Source organism: Rhinatrema bivittatum, chromosome 4 (genome assembly GCF_901001135.1).
Source record: "Rhinatrema bivittatum chromosome 4, aRhiBiv1.1, whole genome shotgun sequence".
NCBI classification, from domain to species: domain Eukaryota; kingdom Metazoa; phylum Chordata; class Amphibia; order Gymnophiona; family Rhinatrematidae; genus Rhinatrema; species Rhinatrema bivittatum.
Genome location: NC_042618.1, coordinates 345,685,774 through 345,707,893, shown reverse-complemented (window position 1 = coordinate 345,707,893; position 22,120 = coordinate 345,685,774). Strand labels below are relative to the sequence as shown.

Here is a 22,120-nt window from a genome sequence, read left to right as displayed (position 1 = left end):
CCATAACCTTGGAGAAGGTCCTTGGAGGTTTTGCTAACCCAAAGGGTATTGGCTGAAACTGTTAATGGTGACCTAAACATTGCAAACCTAAGGAGACACTGATGAGTCTTCCAGATTGGAATATGCAGATAGGTCTCTCTGTCAGGACCAAAGAGGTCAGAAACTCTCCTTTCTGTAGTGTCATAATGACTGATTTTAAGCTCTCCATCCGAAGAATTCATTGACATGCTTCAGATCCAAGATTGGATGAAATGAACCCTCTTACTTTAGAACTACATAGTAAACAGAATACTGTCCCTGCCCTTTCTGCTTCTTTTGGAACCAACATAACAGCTTTCAAATCAAGAAGTCTCCGTGGAGTTACTCTTACTGCTTCTCTTTTTATGATTTGAGTGACAAGGAGAAACCATAAAAGCGTTGGAAATGGGATGGGCAAATTCCAGGGTGCAGCCATTTCTTGCTATCCCTAGGACCTACTGGTCCATTGTAATTTGGACCCACATTGAAAAAATAGGGACAGACGGCCTCCTATCTCTGGTAACTGAAATGGAGCCCCCAAACACTCATTGTCCAGTTCTAGCCAAACCAGAATTAGATGTCCTGTCTATTTCCTTTTCTACAATGAAAGGACTGTAATCTGGAGAATGACTTGGGCCACTGAGCCACAGAATCATGACTCTGCCTGTACTTTCTCAAGTCACAGTACCAACCATGAGATGAAAAATTCCAGCCCTGTCCTCAGAGAGCCCAGGAACCTTTGAGTCACTCCAGGCTTTGGCCATCTTCTCTAATTCCTCTCCAAAGAGAAGCCAACCCCTAAAGAGCAATTTAGTTAAGTCAGTCTTGGAAATGGAATCTGCTGACTAATTACACATCTAGAGGAACCACCAGCCCATCACTATGGACACCACCTATCTAGCCAATGAACACAACAGATAATAGCTGGCATCCACCAAGTATGCCACCCCTGATTCCAAGGGCAAATAATTTTCTCCCAGCTCTTCCTGGGCATCCTGTGTCAGGGATAAGTTTGATCTCGCCACAATACAGCAACATGGTGCCATTTGAAGCGTCTAAATCATAGTCTCAAAGGCCTGTTTAAGAATTGATTCAATCTTTTGATCTTGAGCATCTTCAGAGCCATACCACTTTCCGCTGGAATAATGGATCCTTTCATTACTAAACAAACCAAGGCATCCAGTTTGGTGAAACAACATTTCTCCTTCACCTACAGATCTAGTGGGTATAACTTAGCCAAAAAATGGTGCCCCTTAAATTTTGCTTCCAGACCCGCCCAGTCCAAATCAATCAAAATCTGCACTGCCTAGTACAGGGAGGAAAAGTGCCAGGACTTTTGCAAGCTGAGCATAATAGGATCATCCTTGCGAACCAGCTCTTCCTTCTTATCGTCTGTAATCTGTAAGAGGTACAAGAACTGTGAAATCCTAGAAATTAATTCACCTCTATGAAACAGGTCATAACATGGAAACTTGGTTCTCACCATCAGGAGAAACCTCCCCTTCCTCTAATTCCACATCACTTTCACCTGGAGGATAATTTTTAAACCACTCCAGAGAATTACCTGATGGAAGCCTGTCCTCACTCAGTACTCTTTCCTCAGTGAGGATCCTAGGCCTCTTTTTATCCCAGGTACCTTGTGGTGAGGGCGCAGGTAGAGTGAGCATAACAGGTACAAGAAGTGCAGATACAGTCCCCATAGCATAGTCCTGCACTTTGTAAAATTCCTGTATCAGGGTTTTCTGAGAAATAACTGCCAGGGCAGAGATATCCAAGGCCAGCACCAGTGTTCTATCTTGACTAGCAGTCACCAGGCTGGGCCCCAGCAGAGGATCAACAGTCTCCTCTGGAGGCTCCAGTTCCATTACAGGGCTTTGCTGAGAAATGTCCAGGGACACAGACAAAGGGGTAGCATCTGTATCCCCTGAAAATAGCTGCCCTGATGAGCCTGGTCCTCTCACAATTTCAAAATCCACCATCTCTTATTTCCCCTGGGCCCTGGCTTACTTTCAGTACCGCTCCAGCCTGTACTTTCCTAAGATACAGGCTGAGCACAGCGCCAACTTCCTCCCATGTTCCACGGGCAGCACCATCTTGTAACCGTGTGTCCTGCTGGAAAACACGGCCTCAGTGTAACTAAATTCCAAAAATAACTTCCTTATTACCGACTATCTCACTGAAGGTCCCCCGCAGTCCAGAAATGCAGCCTCTGCACAGCAGTAGTAACCACTACTGAGCCATGCCCTTCTTTATTTATTTTTTGTTCCTGACAGAGAACAAACAGACTTAAAGGCACAATGTAGGGAATATCTTAGGATCATGAAGGGAAAACTGTGGATGGGGGAAAGGAGGTGAGGGAACACCACAGGAATCTACAATGAAGACATCCCCTCTCCCCCATGCCGAAAGCCCCCTGGTCCTCACAAGCTCAACAGAGGGAGTGAGCTCTGGAGCCCTCTAACTTTTTTTTTTTTTTTTTTTTAAATCTTCTATTCACAGATACTGATGCTCAACTGAGGGAGGAAAAAGCCTGTCTTTAACCTCAGGAGCTCTTGATTTCCCTGCTTCATCCAGCAGATCGAGTCCACAGCACAGGATGCTTGTCAACTCTTTGCTGGAGACAGAGAATACTGACAAGTTGACGTCAGTGCAGAGGCAAATAAGGAGTGACATCAGTGAACCTGTTAATCTCTGTCTCCATCTGCTGGTTGGCATGCACAACCCACTGGTCTGGCCTGGTCTGACTGGGTAACTTGTGAGTTATCCATCTGAATTGCTGAAAATTGACTTCTAAAAATTTTAATATTTCAGTAAAGAAAAGGAAATGCAAGCAGATATAGCTCACTTCTGTTCCTTATCATAATTTATCTGATAATGTGAGCAATCAAACAGTGGAAAACCAGAAAATTCTCAGTAACCTGGAGAAGGTGTCTCCATAGCATTGGGAGCACAGTTTAAATTTGACAGTAAAAAGTGACTTATTTGGCCAACATTTCTTGAAATTGTCATTAATTGACTTCCCATGGATGGCCTGGCAGCAACACTCTGCACTGCTCCTCTACAGGCCCAGAAGTGTCTCCACTGGCTATTAGGGTTAGGGTGGGTTGGCTTCCTCATCCCTGAGAGAAATAATTCATGCAGCCTCTACTGGAAGGTGAGAGCATTCAGGATATTTGAAGGCTTCCCTTCCAGTCCCCTGTCAAAAGGTCTCAAGTCAACTCTGATATGAACAGTGGAGTCAGAGAGATGGGAACACTTATGTTTCTAGTCATGTTTTCTCCCTTACTTCCTATCCCCTGCTCACTTTTATTTCCAATAATCATGAGGGTAATTTTCAAAAGCCATTTACCCATATCAACAGCTACATACACAGGGAAAAGGGCTATTTGAACATTGCCCACTCTATATAAGGGTATACGTATGTGCATAGATGCACTACATGAGTGCTTTTATCTGCATTGTAGTGGACAAGTTCCCAGAACGGGGTTAGTTTGGGGACGGAAACAACACACAGTTTTGGATTTTCAAACCTATGCCCACTGTTTTGGTCAGAAAAAGTGCTTGCAGTAAAAGTGGGTACAAATATCTGCAGGTACTTTTTCCCTGGGCAGTTTTCAAAGGGAAAGTACGTGCATACATTCCCTTTGAGAACTGGTGCAAAATCTGCAGGTAACACAGAGAATGTACCTGCTCACATAGCTTGGAAGACCGCCCCTGATGTGCACAATGGGCAAACTGGCAGAGAGCTGCAGGAGGTTTACAAGACCTGAACTGGCTACATCCAAGACTGTATCCGTGTTTCAGTGACCTCTCTCCTTCCCTTCCTCTTTTCCTGTTGCACTCAGACTACTTTCTCTTGTCCTCCCAGCTTTGCTCTGACATTTTTACACTTATTCTTTACTGCTCTTTGCTGGAACAGGGTCAGCCATCCTGCACACCATGCTTTGATTTAGGAATAACACCATTAGTAAGTGCTCCCTGTGGTTTGGCTGTTTCTCCCTTGGAAGCTTGTTGTATTATTCACAGTAAAGATCTATTTTTAAAATCCAGAAATTGACCTTACTCAGTATCTTACTTTTTCTCCCAATCTTCTTTTCCCTCCTTCCTTCTCACTCTCACCTCCTTCCATCTGTCTCTCGTGCTCAGGTACAAAAAAATCCAAACACTGATCCCTTCTGTTCCTCTGCTTCTTTCTTTTGTTTTCTCTTCTTCTTCCCTACCTCCATTTCACCAAACTCATGAATCAAACCCACTTTGTTTAAAATTTGAATAGGTTTCAAAATGACAGCTGCAGCCAGCAATGTGCGTGGAACACCTCAGCCGAGCACATCTGTCCCTCCATCCACCGCCATTACCCTTCCACCACTCTCTGCTGTTGGTAGCTTTTCAGTTACATGGGAATGTGTGTGACTGCACCCGTTCTCAAAAACAAATCTGAAATTTGGAGACGAGGGTGGGAGGGTGACAGGCATGACTTCTTTGGGCTTGATTTACATGAACAGAATGCAGCATAATTTGGGGTTTAATTATTTTCTTCCTTGTATCTCTCAGGGAATGTAGGGTTGGGGGTCTATTTGCGAGACTGTAACTTTACCTGCACCGTTATCTGTCAAGATTATATATCTGTTCTTATTGCATTTGAGACTTAATACAGTTCATTTAAAATATATTAAAAAAAAAGAAATGTATGCCCTTGACTTTCATCCCCTCCCTCCACCCCCGATTATTCCAGAGGTAAAACAGCTTGGTCTGATGTTGACAGATATTTTCTCACAGCCGAAATAAGATATTTTTATATGCAAGAGAAAAGGGGCAAATCCATAAATCTCCCTGACAAGCGACAGGTGAAATTCAGGGGAAAGTTCTATACAAAGAGCCAAGGTAAAAACATTTATCAGCTCTGGACAGCAAAGAGGAAATATGAGCAGGACCAGCTCCAGTGCTGAGAAATGGTACAGGACTTGCAGGGACTCCCACTGGGAGAACAGGCCAGGGCCGCACTATCTGTCAGGGTGATATACCGCATCAGAGACCGGGTTTCTACTTCCAAGAAAGAGAGAATGTTAGTCTCCTCCGCTAACCTGCTTTAAACCCTGACATCCAGTCCAGGCTTAATTGAAGGGGTTTCCAAACTCTGACAAAATATCTAAGCCCCCAGCTCCTCCATGTTCCTTTTCTATATCCACCTCAAACTAACCACATCTTCATCTCTCAGTGCTCTGAACTCTTTGATGCGTAACCTAACAGAGAAAAGACAAAGGGCTCACAGTAGACGACCACGGAACCCCAGAACTCAGCATTATGTAATACAGATAGGTGTCCAGATATAGGTTAAATCGTTTAACCAATTATCTCAGCAAAAGATTTAAATATCCCTTAAACAGGCTGGACCTTCATCTCTAATCTGGTCTACTGAGCATCTCCCTGAGACAACCCATCCTGGTCAGGTTATGAAGGAACACCACCTTAAGCAGCACAGAAGTAGATAGTCAAACACTAGCTGGCTACAGAAGTTAGGAGGATAAACAGATCCTCCTAACCTAGCTGGGATATTCAGTGGTGCGGCAGCCCTGCTGAATATACCCTGATAATTTTATCCAGATAACTTTAGACCTGCTCAATAGTAGGTCTAACTTCTCAATATTGCTACTTATCGTAGCTCTTCTTTGTTATGCCCCCATCCCGCCCACCATTTAGCTGGCTAGCTACTAAGTCAGATAAGTAGTTATCCAACTAAATGGTGTCCACTGCACAAAGCCAGATATTCAGAAGTTGCCACTTAGCCAGCTAAGTGGCACTGAATATCGACCTCATGTTAATTAGTACTATGTTAGTGAAGAGATAGTAAGGCAAATCGTGAAGACAGCACCTACAGTGGCACACTGGGATATCAGAATATACCCACAGTAAGCACCACCAAACCCTTGCCTGTGAAATAAAGCTACCAGCACTCATGCCAGATCACACATCCAACAGTACAGTTCCCCAAAACACAACATTATCAAAGGCAGGAACTGCAACATTCTAGACGGGTATTTCCAACTAGCGTGCCATGGCAGACTGGTGTGACTTCAGACCCAATCAGGGGTGCCTCGGAAAATTCACCACTGCCTGATGCCAGGATCCAGGCCAGCACCTGGGCTCTGGGATTTAGGCACAGGCCCCACTGCCTAGGGTGCCAAATTTTGAAGACAATATCTTTAGCTAGGATATTTGATGCCTTCATAATGTGGCGCCCCAGGCAGTTGCCTACAGTCAGTTTCTACTTGCTTTAGGGCCATGTGCCAGCAGAGCTTCAAAGTGGCGCTGCCATGGATCTTTGGCTAGGGGCACCAAAATCATAAATCCATCCCTGGCTGATTTTAGCACCTCACTGCAACAAGAGACACCAGTGTTTTCCTTTTTGAGAATAAGCGCAATCATTCATGCCTCTTCTTCCTAGCTACTGTACAAGCCCCCTCTTCATCTTCCCTCATCTTTGATCCTTCCAACCTCTGTCTTATCCCCAGGCTGAGTGAGATAGGGAGAGCGAGCATGAAGCACTGGATGTGACTCACTCTGACTGTTGGGAGCAGCAGTGAGGGAGCTCCAGCAGCCACATGCAGCAGCCCAGGTGACTAACTGAGCATCTGCCAGCACCACAGCGACCTCCCTTCCTCTGCGCTTGCTTATAGAGAGAGCTGGTCCATGTGTGTTTTCACCACCTCTTTCCTGTTGCTTTAAAATTTGGAAGATAGACTGGTGGGGCTTTCAGTGCTTTCCTAACTCTTCTTTTGGCCATATGAGTCCTCTCCATGTCCACTTTGCCTGCTCTCTTGGAAGCTGGTGTGCCACACAACAGTTTTGTTAATGTAGGTGTGCCTTAGGAATGAAAAGTATGGGAAACACTGTTCTAGATAGCCTCGAGACTACCCCACAGACATTTGTTATGGGAAAACTACCAAGTTAGCCCCCACCACCCATCCCCCCACCAAATCACTCACCAACTGAATAGTGAAGAAGTCTGAGATTTCCCCCCAACCCCAAAAGAACCTACCTCCACACAAAGTTTGGAGATAGGTACAGCCGTTTCAAAGTTATATGGAGGAGCAGAGAGACATACAAGCACAAAACTGCAAAACACAGACAGACATTTACCATCTGCTAAGACTCTGTTCAGCTAAAACTCAGCTAACAATGACTCAATACCACCAAGTTTACACTTTATAGTACACATGGCATGATGTTGCTCTCAAACATAAGTACTTGTTATGTTAATATTTCCAGCTCAAGAATATGTCCAATAATCAACGCCCTATCATTACTAACTTTTAGAACTGCAATATCTGCTATCCATGCCCATGCCATTGCTCTCTCATGGCTATTCTTTCTGTTGTCCCAACCTCAACACTCTGCAGAATTGGACCACAACAATGGTTAGTGATACTCAAAAGAATGAGTAGGAATTCAGAGAGAAAACACGACAAGATAAAGGGAGAAAAATGCAGAAAGGGGCAAGAATAGATAAACATGAAAAGTGTAGGGGAGGTCTACAGACAAACTAGGAGTAGCATAGTTGTTTTACCCTCTGTTGCCTCAGGTACAAATTTACTGGGTGATGCATCAAGCCGTGTTAGTGCTCTAACGCAGTGGTTCTCAATCTTTTTTTCTGTCATGACACATCTGACAGATGATGCTCACGTGCGGGACACATTGCATACTACATTTAACAGCTATACTAAAAAAAAAAAAAAAAGCCTAGATATTTTATTGTTGAAAATGATACAGGAGAAAGATAACATATTCTTTAATTTCAATAACTGCTTATAAAATATCATTATTAAAGGTTATTTTTTTCACAAAAATGTTAATCTTTGCATACTGCATCAGTGAGAAATCTGGGACTGATATGCATATGCAGCAAACAGTTTTTCAATACAGACAAACACTTATGCATTTCAATGTCAACCTCAGAAAGTTCTGATCTCTTCTAGAGTTTACACAGAGCAGAGTTAGGAAAATTTCCCTTTCAACTCACTAATACAAAAAAATATATTCAAATTCTGATATCCTCTCAGTAACAGTATTCAAAATCCCTTCCCTGCCTGCCACTTTCTGAAATAACATGAAAACCTGCTAAAAAAGACACTTAGAAATTATATGGCATACCATAAGAGTACTAGCACCCAGGACTTGAACAGCAACAACCTTGCCTATGAAAAAGCAGGATTGCAAATATAGAACCCAGTACACTTACAACTGGAAACACAAACAGGCTGATACAGTAAGGACGCGTTAGAGTGCGGCAGTGCCGGGCGCACCCTCGTTTGCCGCACGCACAGTTCGGATCACATACCGCTCGATACAGTATTTAAATTAGACGCAATTAGAGCGCGTCCATGAAGCGGTAGGCCTGAGCAATCCATTTTACTGTATAGAGCGCTATACAGCGCCTATACAGTATCCTGGGTGCGCTGGTACCTGTCATTTCAAATGTCATTTGAAATGACAGGTACCAGGAAGTAGATGGTTCTCCTATGCTCGGGCATCGGGGATTGCCAGTCCTCTCTCCACCCCTCCTCCCGAAGCAAGGCGCACAGCGAAAATCGACTCGACATGTTAAAGCAAATGTGAATAAAGTGCAACAAAAGTAAACTTACTGCATGTGAATGACAAACAGTCCTCTCTCCCCTCCTCCCAAGGCGCGCACCGCGGCTCCCCTGCCTCCCGGGGGCAGCCAGTGGCGAAAACTGCTTCCAGCAGCCCCCGCCGGCGAAGGTGGATGAACGCACGCCTGTCTGTAAGTGCAATTTGGGCGCTCAAGGCAGCGAAAGTGCATGACCGAACGCCGTGACGTCACGCACGGCGTGCGCTCATGCACCTTCACTGCCTTGAGCGCCCAAATTGCACGTACAGGCATGCTTCCATCCACCTTCGCCGGCAGGGGCTGCTGGAAGCCGCTTTCGCCGCCGGCTGCCCCTGGGAGGCAGGGGAGCCGCGGTGCGCGCCTTGGGAGGAGGGGAGAGAGGACTGTTTGTCATTCACATGCAGTAAGTTTACTTTTGTTGCACTTTATTCACATTTGCTTTAACATGTCGAGTCGATTTTGACCGGAGCCTGCCTATTGCTGTCTCTCTCTGCCTGACGCTCCACACTAACACAGGGGTAAGGGTAGGCGGTAAATTAGCAGGTTAAACGCGCGGCAAAACTACAGGTTAAAAAGGCGATAATCGGGGCGCATGTTACTGTATGGGAGGGAATAGCTAATCCAATCGTTTACATATCATATACATGCCGCGGGCGGAAAGGGTTTCCCGTTGATTTCAAGAAGCGGTAAGGATGGGTTAAAAGGGATAGTGAATCGCGGGTTGGACTTATGCAGCCAAAATGTAGGTATAAAGCGGGTTAGAAGCAGGGTAACCGTGGCCGCGCTTTACTGTATCGGCCTGATAGAAAGCCAGACTGCTGTAGATTCCTACACAGAATCTACATCCTAGTTAGCAGAATTCCTCACCTCTGTCAAACCTGCAGAATGCAGACTGACTCTTATCTAATACAGAATAAAAGACCATCAATTATAAACAAGCATACAGAGAAAAACAAACTCCAAGAAGTGGGAGGGGGAGAGGGAAGGTGCAGCAGGATGGTAGGGCAGGATACAGAATGCCTGCAACATTTCTGGCTTGTATGGTGGTGGCAGTGATTGCCAGGGTTGAGGGAAAAGCAGCAACAGGGAGCGCTGATGAGGAATTTTAAGTACCAGCTCCTCACTCTGCACTCTCCTCAAGCAGAAAGCACATGTGGCTGTTATAGAAAGCATAGGCTTGCTATGTCAAATTTTTAAGGACACATCTTCCAGTGACACACTGAGAACCACTGCTCTAACGTGCAATATACACGATATTTTGCATCTCCCTGCCCAGATACCCTCCCCTATTACAATGACCTTCTTTGCATGTGATTTTCATATATGAATAATGCAAATTGATGCAAAAGTGGCCATTACTAGTCAATTTTATATAAATATTGATTGCGGCAAACTGAGAAAGTGGTCAGCCGAGATAAAATATCTACACCTATTTGAAATGCATTACATGAGCTGTGGTAGGCCCAGGATCCTAAAATGGGTCCCGAGGCTCCCACCGCACATGTAAAGCAGCAGGAAAAAAAATAGCTGCAAACGGAGACGTTGAGAAGGGGTCAGTGCTGACCCGTGTCTGAACCCAGGGCCGCCAATTAAGGTGGCTCCACCTCCAAAATGTGAATAAAAGTAAAAAGGTATGCATGTACAGTGACGCCCCCCCCCAACAAACAATTTCTTCCAGGCTCTGGCACCCTCTCTCATACCCACCCCCACCCTCCCAAGTCAATCCATCAATCCCCCAAAGTAAATCAATCAAGCCCCCCTCCCCCACTCCCTTTATTTAATCCATCAATCCTCCCCAAAGTCCATCAGTGAAACCCCCCCACCCCTCCTGGCCCTTCCCCCAAGGTCAAACATCAACCCTCGCACCCCATCCCCTCCAAAGCTTATAGATCAAGCCCCCCCCCTAAAAAAGGGTGCTGGACCCGCACCCTACCCCTCCTCCAGAACTCCCTCAGAACCTTAAAACGGCTCCTGGTTGGGATCGGGTGCACTGGGGAGTTCTGGAGGACAGGATGCAGGGGAATGGTGGGTGCGGGGCCAGCACTGTTTTGGGGGGAAGGGCAGGGGGTTTGATGTTCTATTTCAGGTGGGACTGGGGATGGGGGTTTCACTGATGGTCTTCGGTGGGGGTGCTTGATTTGCTTGAGGGGGATTGATGGATTGGCTTGGGGGGATGGGAGATGGGTATGGGTGGGGGTGCCGGGGCCCTGAAGTGGTTGCACCGCACGCACATAATTTTTACTTTTTTTCACATTTTGGGGAAGTCAGGGCCACCTTGATTGGCGGCCCTGGGTTGAGACGGAGGTCAGTACTGACCCCGTCTCAACTTCCTCATCTGCCGCATCTTTTATTTTTCAGATCAGTTGCCCTTTAAGGCAATGGCGTTCTCATGAGGTTGGGACCACCATCGCATTAAAGGTCCACTTGCCGCGTTCTTTTGTGCCGCAGTCTTTGGCTACAACACAAAAGAATGAGCCATGCAGCCACGATGATTTTTCGGGGGAGGGGGCCACACTAATGCGGCAACATCCCACTGCAATAATGGGACCTCTTCTGCGATAAAACATCACGGCTTAGTGCATCTATGGTTTAGACTGTGAGTCCTCTGGGAACAGGGAAATACCTCCAGTATCTGAATATAATCCACTTTAAAATGCTAAAAAGCGGAATATAAATCAAATATACTTGCATGTGAATCATAACAACTTTGCCCGCCCCCTGCCCGCCGTTGCCTGGTAGGGGAGACGCCTCCTCCTTACCTGCTTCAGGGTCTGGTGATAAGCCATTAATGCTCGAACCATTTCAGTGAGTGAAACTGGGAGCTTCAGCAGCCTTTCCGAGTATGCTGCCAGAATCTGAGAAGATTTCTCAATCCAGTCAAGGTGACCAGTGAAGTAAGCTGCCCTGAGGAGGTTGAAGGCTGCAACGGAGTTTGCACTGGGTTCGGCACCATCTTGCTCTAAAGGGGAAACAAGAGAAAGCCAGTTACAGTCTGCTCAGATGACTGGGATTGAGAACACACATGCCTCTGAAACTTGTTACCTTTGGTAGGCACTTCAGGCTAACTCAGAGATGGGCTGCACCTTGAGAACATGTCTTCCCCCCCCCCCCCCCCCCCCCCCCAGTGCACCACAACCCTCATAGCCTCACCGGAGATGCTTGCTTAAGCCCACAACCACAATAACTCGAAGAAATCTCAGCTCGTTTGGAGAAATCAACTTTTAATTTAAAAGTTACCTTCTCTTTCAGAGGATATACAGTGCTCTTCTTGGGGAAAACTATCAAAGGGATTACCCATGGGGAAAAAATAAACCCTTTCAAAATTGCCTCCCCTACCTCTATGAGGGGAAAGGTACATGCACTGCCCAGAATGCACATACTTTTCCTTGCAGGAAACTAGGGTGGGGTTAGGGCTGGCCCGGAGTAGTCCACTCAGGGATTTCATTGTTAAATCTCCATGCGTTCTTTACCACAAGTGCTTTACACTTGCTGAGCATACAAGATAAAGTATCCCTCTGGCATCAGCCACCATTGAATTTTCAATGGAAGACGCTGCAAGAATTGTCAGTTTGAAATAGGTTTCCAAGCCCGTGGGTACAATGTACAATGCGACAAGATATAAAATTGGTAATACAATCCTGCTGAGAAGTCATGTGTGGGTGGAACTCCACTAAGGCCTCATATTTATCAGCAAATCTACATCATAGAACCTATACTCTATCCAGTTAAAATTGACTGGCAATTTACAGCATTTTGAATGCCTTCCTAGTTGGTATATTTGGGTTTCCTAAGTGATGACCACTAGAATACCACGAACAACGTGAGATAAAAGCCCATGTTATTGAGCTCAAGATGGCAGCTGAGACTGAGAAATTGATTTGGGGTTTTAAAGATGAGCTTGCAAAAGAAATTTCAAGTCCTCTCTTGATGATATAAAGGAGGGAGTTGATAGGCACTCAACGAAGATAGCAGGGATGGATTAGAGGATGATAGCACAAGAATTGGCATCCGATCAGTTTCCTACTCAATTGCAAGAATTAAAGAGAGAAAATGCAGTTCTACCAAACAGGCCGATACAGTAAGGAGCGGTAGGAAGAGCTGCATTAGTGCCGGGCGCACCCGCAGTTGCCGCACGCACAGTCCAGCTCACCTACCGCTCGATACTGTATGTAAATAGCTTGCAAATGCAAGCTGCGTCTAAGAAATGTCCGTGAAGCGTTAGGCCCGCGCAACCCATTTTACTGTATAGAGCGCTATACAGTATCCTGGGTGCGCTGGCCTAACGCTTCACGGACACGCTGGTATCTGTCATTTCAAATGACATTTGAAATGACAGGTACCAGGAAGTGGACGGTTCTCCTACGCTCGGGATTGCCAGTCCTCTCTCCCCTCCTCCCGAAGCAAGCAACGAAAGCAGAGAGCTACGCTGGATATGCATTGAAAGTGAAGTATCAGTCTTTCTTCCCTGCTGTTGAAGCAGAGAGCTATGCTGGATATGCTTGAAGTGTCAGTCTTTCTCCCCTGCCGTTGAAGCAGAGAGCTTTGCTGGATATGCTTGAAGTGTCAGACTTTCTCCCCTGCCGTTGAAGCAGAGAACTATGCTGGATATGCTTGAAGTGTCAGACTTTCTCCCCTGCCGTTGAAGCAGAGAGCTATGCTGGATATGCTTGAAGTGTCAGACTTTCTCCCCTGCCGTTGAAGCAGAGAGCTATGCTGGATATGCTTGAAGTGTCAGACTTTCTCCCCTGCCGATGAAGCAGAGAGCTATGCTGGGTATGCTTGAAGTGTCAGACTTCCTCCCCTGCCGTTGAAGCAGAGAGCTATGCTGGGTATGCTTGAAGTGTCAGACTTCCTCCCCTGCCGTTGAAGCAGAGAGCTATGCTGGGTATGCTTGAAGTGTCAGACTATCTCCCCTGCCGTTGAAGCAGAGAGCTATGCTGGGTATGCTTGAAGTGTCAGACTTTCTCCCCTGCCGTTGAAGCAGAGAGCTTTGCTGGGTATGCTTGAAGTGTCAGACTTCCTCCCCTGCTGTTGAAGCAGAGAGCTATGCTGGGTATGCTTGAAGTGTCAGACTATCTCCCCTGCCGTTGAAGCAGAGAGCTTTGCTGGGTATGCTTGAAGTGTCAGACTTCCTCCCCTGCTGTTGAAGCAGAGAACTATGCTGGATATGCTTGAAATATCAGACTATCTCCCCTGCCGTTGAAGCAGAGAGCTATGCTAGATATGCATTGAAAGTGAAGTATCAGGCTTATTTGGTTTGGGGTAGTAACCGCCACAAAAAGCAAGCCACTCCCAGCTTTTTTGTGAAGGCAGTACTGTGGATGAGATAGACTGAGAGTTAGATTACTCACTAGATGGTTGCTGTAGGTATGCGATTCCACCAGGTTGAAGAAGATGGTACAGCACCGAGGCAGGGAGAGCAGGCCCTCGAGGAGCGAGTACCTGATCCCTGTAAGGCACCTGAAATAAAGCAGAGGGCCCCCGAGGAGCGGGTACCCAGGGTAGCAATTACCCCGAAGGGCAGAGAGAGAGCTTCCAGCAGCAGCACAGAAGCGGCAGAGTAGCTTAGACCGGCTGAGACCAAGTCCTTGCTAACTCAACGAGCTAGCAACATAGTACAGGCTATATACCCGGATGGCATGACATCAGTCGAGGGCAACTTGCCCACTCCAAGACTGTTATATATTTACCTGCTACCTGTTAGAATGTTTATCGATGCCTAATATATATATTATGGTTTCTTGTTCTCTGTAAGGCCTGTTGCGCATTATGTTTTACTGTAAACCGAGGTGATGTTCCAAACGTGCCGCGGTATATAAAAACCCTTAAATAAATAAATAAATAAATAAATAAATAAATAAATAAGGTGTGGGTCTGTAATGGACATTGTCCGATTACAGATGGGACATTTTTAAAATCCTGTGGCCATTTTAACGTCGACAGCCGTCGATGAAATGAGAAGAAACGTGAGAGGAAAAAATTTTTACTCAAAGAGTAAAAACGAGACAAAGATTTACTCATCAGCCGGTGGAAACCTGAGAGATCCTGATGTGGGACAGAATGAATGTGAAATCTGATTTTTTTAGTCAGACAAAAAACTGAGGAAACTCACAAAGGCTCCTGCTTCGCGATGCCTACAGCAGCGTGGAAAAACGAAGACTGAAGAGAGACCCCTGTGGCAGAGAATATCATGGCATGCTGGGCATGCTCAGTGGCCTCACAGGGCCAGTCACAAGTTTCTAGAAACTTTGACAGAAAGTTTTCCGAAATAGGGCTCCATCAATGATGTCACCCATATGTGAGGACTAGCATCCTGCTTGTCCTGGGATAAAAAGATATACAATCTTTGCAGAAAAGAAAAAGCACAAATTGTCTTTCTTCAAGAAACTAACTTGGATAAAGGGGGAACATGTACAACTTAAACAATGACTGGGTAGGTCAGCTTGCATTCTCATCTTATACCAGCAGACAAAGGGGTGTGATAATTCTTTTGCACATAAATTTATCCTTGGTCATGGAAAGAACTACCACCGATCTGAATGGATGGTTTGTGTTTATAAGTGGGTCCTTAGATTAGCTAGTACTTACTAGCTAATGTATATGTATCAAATGTGTATAATCATGCTCTCTTTTCATAGCTGGACACACTGATTAGTCAATTCTTAGATCATATAATTATTCTTGGAGGAGAATTTAATCCGTTAACTCCTACTATTGATACTAAACTGCCTAGAATAAACAGGAATGTAAAACCGGGTATGGGTTTGTAATTTCTCATGAAGGAACTTCAGCTAGTTGAATTCTGGAGGGTGTTGCACCTGGATGAGTTAGATTTTTCCTTTTATTCAAACTCCCATAACTCTTATTCTCTTTTGGATTACCTATTTATAGTCACCTGTTTCCTAGGATAAAGGCTGCTGAAATTGGGGCTATGCCCATCTCTTATCATGCATGGCGCTTGAGTGATTCTCTTTTATGTACTAACTTTTGCAATATTTTGAAAAATAACTGGCAGGATTATCTAGAATTAAATATGAGTCCTGAGATTTTGTAGGCAGCTGGGAGATTATTGCCTATGTAGTGAAGAAGACTTAAGTTGAAAGATGTTGGCATTTTATATTTGACTAGTCGATTTAAAATTTTGAAACAGCAACATCTTAACTTATGACCCTTGCTCATTATGGAGCAGTTAGATAACGTAAGAAAAAGTGAAGATGCTTTTCCGTAAGAGGTGTCTCAACGAATAACAGAACATACAACCATACAAGATAGGTGACATAATCCAACAGCGCCAATTCGGTCTACTTTCTCCTCTAGCCCAGAAACTTCTTGATTTATTTTTGGGAATGAGCAGAACTTCCAGCACTAGCGTTGCTGTGCAAACTCCCTCAGTCCATTTCCAAGCTCAGAGGACAACGTCCTGGGGAGGAGGGAGGGATGGTGCGGCTTTATGTTCTGCTGTTCTCAGAGAACATCTGTTACAGATAAGTAACTTCACTTTCTCTGCAGACAAGCATCTTATACAGATATACAATATGGAAATCTGTTTTGAGATACTGGACTTTCTCTCTCTTGGTGATGATAAGCGGCGATGGCACTTAGATGGACTTGCAGTGAACTTGATTTTAAACCCAATTTTACTAGATGTAGTAAATAATCCAGTATTATTGGTACCTCACATTGAAAAGGATCCTTTTTCTTCTTCTGACACCAACTGGTAAACCTCATCCATTTACAGTTATAAGACTTCAGAGTGGATGGCAGACTTACTGCAAGCAGGAATTCATTTATTTCTTTAGGGAGATTAAGCGAGTTAATTCTAGTACTCTCAACATTCATGCTGTCAGAGCCAGCAACCAAAGGTTGTTCCCTCGTATTGTGCTCTAAGGTTTGGGATTGACAGCAACTTTATTGGGCATGTTACAGCTAGTCTGTGAAGGCCTGGTGTGGCAAGAACGGAGCTATGAGGATCATTTCTCCTTGGTCTCATCTCAATTTTAATAGGATTTTTGCTATGAAAGGTATTGGCAAGAAAGTGTATAATGTCTCTTTGTTCCATGCAATGGGGAATGCACCTATAGCCAGTGCTTTGTCTGTAGGTTTTTTGGAGCAAAGTTTCACTAATTTGTGATCGAAAGGTGAAGCAAAAAGATCTATGGTTGGAGTACTCCAAAGACTGAAGAAGTAATCTAGGCTTTGTAGCTGATTGTCTACTCATGTGGCTGAAGTTGACAGCTTAACTTGTCCACTAGATTGTGTTTGCCTGGGAGATAGATGGCCATAATTTGCAATTTTATATTTATTGTAGCCTCCAAATTTATATGGCTTCTGTGCATAATTACTAAGAGCCCGTTCCCCCTTGCTTGTTTACATAAAATATTGCCACTTGGTTATCTGTTGAAATTTGAATAATCTTGTTTTTCAAGTGGCTTTGGAAAACCTGGAGGCCATAGAAAACTGCTCTAATTTCTAAAATGCTGATATGCAGTGAAGATTCTTGTCCTGTCCATATACCTCGAGAATACAGCGATCCAATATGTGCTCCTCAACGTGATTTGAAGCATTGGTTGTTAAGGTTGCCTGTATCTGCAGTGGATGTATGTGTTGTCCCCACTGTAGGCTCCTTAAGTTTTTTCACCATCTCAATGTTTGAAGACGTGAGCCTGTGATTGGTTTGCTGTGATGAAAGTTAGGTTTGCTGGTCCCAATGGTTCTTGAGGTGCCACTGCGCATAGCTCATGTTGAGTTTTGCTAGTGGTGTAACCTTGTCCATGGAAGCCATATGTTCCAGGATTTTCATGTATCTTCTGGCTGTATTAGTGATTGCAGAGTGCTTGCCCTCTATGATGTCAGGTATGCTTTGGCCTTTATCATATCAAGTTTTGTGCCTATGAATACTATGCATTGCTTTGGCACTAGAGAGGATTTCTGGAAATGTATTATGAAACCAAGGCTGTGCATGGGCGCAATTACGCTTTTGACATCTTTCTATAGAGTTTTCGTAGGAGGTACTCAATATTGGCCAACTGTCGAGGTAAGGTCACAAAACTCTCAGTTCTTTTTGTCTAAGTTCCTCCATGGTATTTATCTAGCTCAGAAGTCCACATACCCTTGTGGGTATTCTTTTGAACCTGTCTCTGTAGCCATTTCTAAAGTGAATAGTTCCTTCTCATTCCTGAATGTTTGTAATCTTTTCATTTTTTAAATTCTCAAGCCACTACTGCACCTTTTTTTTTTTTTTTAGCAAAGATTATTAATCTAACTTTGAGTGAAGGAATGGTTCTTCTTGGGTTAAAAAAGATCACTGTCCACCCAATTTTAAAGAAACATGGTTTAGATTATTTTGTTTTGAGGCCAAGATTTTGGAATTTAGTCTTTTTCAACAGCTGAATGACTTTTTGGATGATCATTGTCTCCTTGACCCTCTTTCAGTTTGGTTTATGTAAGGCACTTAGCACAGAAACTCTGATTACCTCCTTACTGGATTCTCTTTGTAAGGGAATGGATAGTGGTAAGAAATAACTACTGGTATGTTTGGATATTTCATCTGTTCTTGATACCTTAGATCACGAGATCCTTTTATTTCATTTGAAAGAGATTGGTTTAGATGGACTTGTTTTGGCTTGGTTTAGATTCTACCTGTCAGAGATCACATCAAGTCAGAATTAATTCTTGCTGTTCCTCTTGATATGATATCCCCACCAGGGTTCCTCAAGTTTCAGCCTTATCTGCTTTGCTTTTTAATATCTATTTAGTGCCTATTGATAAGTTCTTGCGGGCCTCAGTGTGGGATACCCTATCTATGCAGATGATATTCAGTTTTATTTTGAACATTTATCTTCCTGGGAAGATACTTCAAAGCTGTTATCCCTCTACATGTCCACTATTAAATTATGGATGAGTCATAATAAACTGTCTCTAAAAATGTCTAAAACTGATTTGCTGAGCTTACAACTTTCTGCCATCTCGGACATTCCTGCTTCGTTATCTTGTAATAATGTGTCAATACCGATATCTTCCAAGATAAAAAGCTTGAGTCTGGACTGATTCCAAATTATTGGGTAGATTTTTAAACCACTGTGCATGTAAATCCCGGGGTTTACGTGCATGGCCGGATCTTACACACAAGCCGAGCGAATTTTCAAATGGGCCCGGCCATGCGCAGAAACCCCGGTATGCGAATAAGTGGCGGGACCTGAAAAGGAGGTGGGGCTGGAGGCGGCCGTTACAGCGGCCATTTGACACTGTGCTGGGGAAGTACACACCGGCAGTTGGCCAGAGCAGTAAGCAACAAAACAAAAAAAAGGGAAGGTAGGAGAATGGGTTTGGGGTGGAGAGGAGAGGAGAGGAGAGGAGAGGAGAAGAGGGAAGAAGTATGGGTAGGGAAGTTCCCGCCTAGTCCACTCTTAATTGGAGCAGACTGGGAGGGAACTCGGGGAAGCCCGATTGCGTCGCCGGGCGTAATCTTATAAAATTGGCGCCCCCTGCGTGTGCGGATTATAAAATCCTGTGTGCATTTGCGCGTGGCCATGGGATTTTATAACATGTGTGCGCCGGCTTGCTTATGTTATAAAATTGGCACGCACACATGGACACGTGCACGCACCTGGCTTTTTAAAATTATGTCTACTTTGTGGCTGTTGTGTTCTGCACCCCCCTACCTGAGCTGTGGCGGCTGCGGTGGCGGCATCGGGGCAGACCGCCCTGCTACATGTGCCCGGTGCCCCCGCACATCGGCGTGGGCCTCCGGGCTGGCCGCCAGGTCAGGAGCCATCCCTGCTCCTCCCTTGCGGCAGCTACCGGCTTTCCTCCGCGGCCCGAGATCCAAGATGGCCGCCACCATCTTAGGCGCGAGGCAGCGCCCCCTCACTAGAATTAAAGGGACCTAAGCCCTTTAATTACCTTCAGCTGCTTCCAATGATCCAGAGCAGAGGAAGTATAAAAGGAGGCTTCCTCTGCTCATTCCTTGACATGGCAATTTCCTTGGTTAGTCAGGTCTGCTTGCTTCGGTGAGTTCTTGTGCTTTGGATTCTTGTTCCTGTTTCATCTGGGGTTCCTGGTTCCTGACTTCGGATCGGCTAGTGGTAATTCCTGGTATTGACTTCGGATTGGCAAGCGGTGATTCTCTGGTGTGTGACTTTGGACTGGCAAGTGGTGATCCCTCGGTGTGTGACCTCGGATTGGTGAGCGACGACCCTCTGGCACTCGACCTCGGACTCTTCTTGACTGCAGTCTCCAAGGGCCCGCCTAAGTCCCAGCGGCCCGGGTCCCTACGGGCTCCTCCCGGGGGGACCGCGGGCTTCCAGGGGTGAAGCTCCAGTCAGCCCTTGCACCGAACTCTTGACCTCTCAAAGGTCCACCTAAGTCCCAGCGGTCCAGGTCCCTACGGGCTCCTCCTGGGGGGACCGCGGGCTTCCAGGGGCGAAGACACACTTCTTCTCTTCAAACGTCTCGACTCCTCGTCTGCCTCCACAGTCATCTCTGTCTTCAGTGCCGAGGGTCAGCTGGTCACATCTTCTGCTCCTGCCTCGCCACCCGACAGGAGAACCTTCGGATCTTCCTCCTAAGGCATTCCATCCTCCCGTCGGCCCAAGGGTTCACAAGCCTGAGCATAACAGTGGCTTAAAACATTTGCTCAATGCTTGTAATTTGCGCTCAGTAGTTCAAGTTTTGATTCTACCCACACTTGATTACTGTAACGTGGTTTATTTGGGTCTTCCAGCTGTTGCTTTGAAAGCTTTTCAACTTTTCAAAATGCGACTGCCAGACTGATCTCTGGTATATGCAGTTGTGAACATATCTCACCAGTCCTTTTCTATCTACATTGTCTTCCATTTCAGTGGAGAGTGAATTATAAGGTAACTGTTATGGTCCATCATTTACTCTAAATTCATTCCCTTGGGTTAGTGCCTTGTTGCAGGTTTAAATTCCAACTCATAATTTAAGATCTCAGAATAGAGGTCTACTTGAAGTTCCAGCCTATAAACAAGCACAGCTTCATGAGACAAGGGAAAGAACCTGCTCCACTGCCGCTCCACAGTTCTGGAATTCCTTACCTGTGGAGCTTAGGCTTGAATCAGATATTAAGACCTTCAAAGCAGACTCATGACTTATCTGTAATTTGGCTTATGGCTAATCTGGGTGCTCCTTATAAAAACTTTAGAGCTGGTGAAATTAATAGTTTTATTGTACGTTTTATTTGTGTTTTATTTTATGGTTATAATTATGTTTTTTATTGTTACCTAGAGTCTTGTACGCCTGGCGATTAAGAAATTTTAATAAACTGTAAACTATAAGCTATGGAATCACATGTAAATTCTCTCTTCTTATGTGTGCAGTCACTGCCGCTAGGCATTTTGTAGACTCTCACTGCTACTACTAGACCAAAGGGAAGAACTCTGTACTGGTATTTTTGGTGTTTCTTGTGAATTAGAATATGAGCATAAATGTCCTTCAGGTCTAGCAAAGTCAACCAATCGTATTGCTGAAGCAATGGTAGAATAGTGCTCAGTGTGTTCATTTTGAACTTCTCTTTGCAGGTACATATTTAGATTTCTGAGATCTAAAATGGGGCAAAGATCTCATGATATCTTTGGAATCAAGAAATATCTGGAGTAAAAACCTTTTACCTGTTAGCTGGATGGTACTGGTTGGATTGCGTCTGAATGCAAGAGAGTTTACTTCCTGTGCCAATATTGTAGTTGAACTTTCAAATGAGTTTTGTAACAAAGGAGCACAGTGGGGGAGGGGGGAATGTGGTGGAATGTTTTGAAAGTTTAGGAAATACCCATGATGAATGATATTCAAAACCCATTTGTCCATAGTGACCAGATTCCAGTGATATTTGAAGAACCGTAGTCTTCCCCCTATTTGTAGTTCCAGACATGGGTTTTATTTGTACACTGCTTGAGTCAATAACCAGTAGCAGACCTCTGTGGAGACTGCTAACGCTGCCTTTGTTATTGGCGGACCCTTGCTCTTGGTCTAGATTGTGGCTGTTGAATCTGCTGCTGGGGCTGTTGTAGGTCTTGTAATACTATGGGTCTTTGCCTGTAGTAGGAGCCTGGGCTATAGCGCTTTTGTTGTGAGTAGTAGAAAGGCTTACAGTAGGAATCTTGGTGGTATCTTCTTTTAGGAGAAGTATCCATCTGAGATGCTGTTAGTAACTGTAGAGCAATACTTTGGTTCTTGATTCTATTGTCTCATTTATTTTTTCTCCAAACAGCCTAGAGCCATCGCATGGGGTATCTGCCAACTTGTCATGGACTTCTTATAATCCTGACACTTGAAGCCATGCTAGTCTACGAGCTACTAGAACTGATACTGCTACCCTGTAGGGGTATCAAATGCATTATAGATAGAGTGTGTCAGATTACAGGCAGGTTCTTCAGTGTCTTTCCTGGTCTCTGAGAACTGCTTCAGCTCTTGCTCTGGTAGCACCTGAACAGATACTGATCATCTGAATTTGGAGGGCCT

General features: G+C 44.9%; 1 protein-coding gene across 4 annotated transcripts in view; it reads right to left on the bottom strand.

Annotated features, from left to right (window-relative positions):
* SPATA20 (spermatogenesis associated 20) overlaps window positions 1–22,120 on the bottom strand; it is a 297,925-nt gene that overhangs the window by 41,556 nt on the left and 234,249 nt on the right. For all 4 annotated transcript variants that reach the window (XM_029600642.1, XM_029600641.1, XM_029600640.1 and 1 more), the window contains one exon: window positions 11,404–11,603. In XM_029600642.1, coding sequence (XP_029456502.1) covers window positions 11,404–11,603 — 200 coding nt within the window. The remainder of the gene's footprint in view (window positions 1–11,403; window positions 11,604–22,120) is intronic.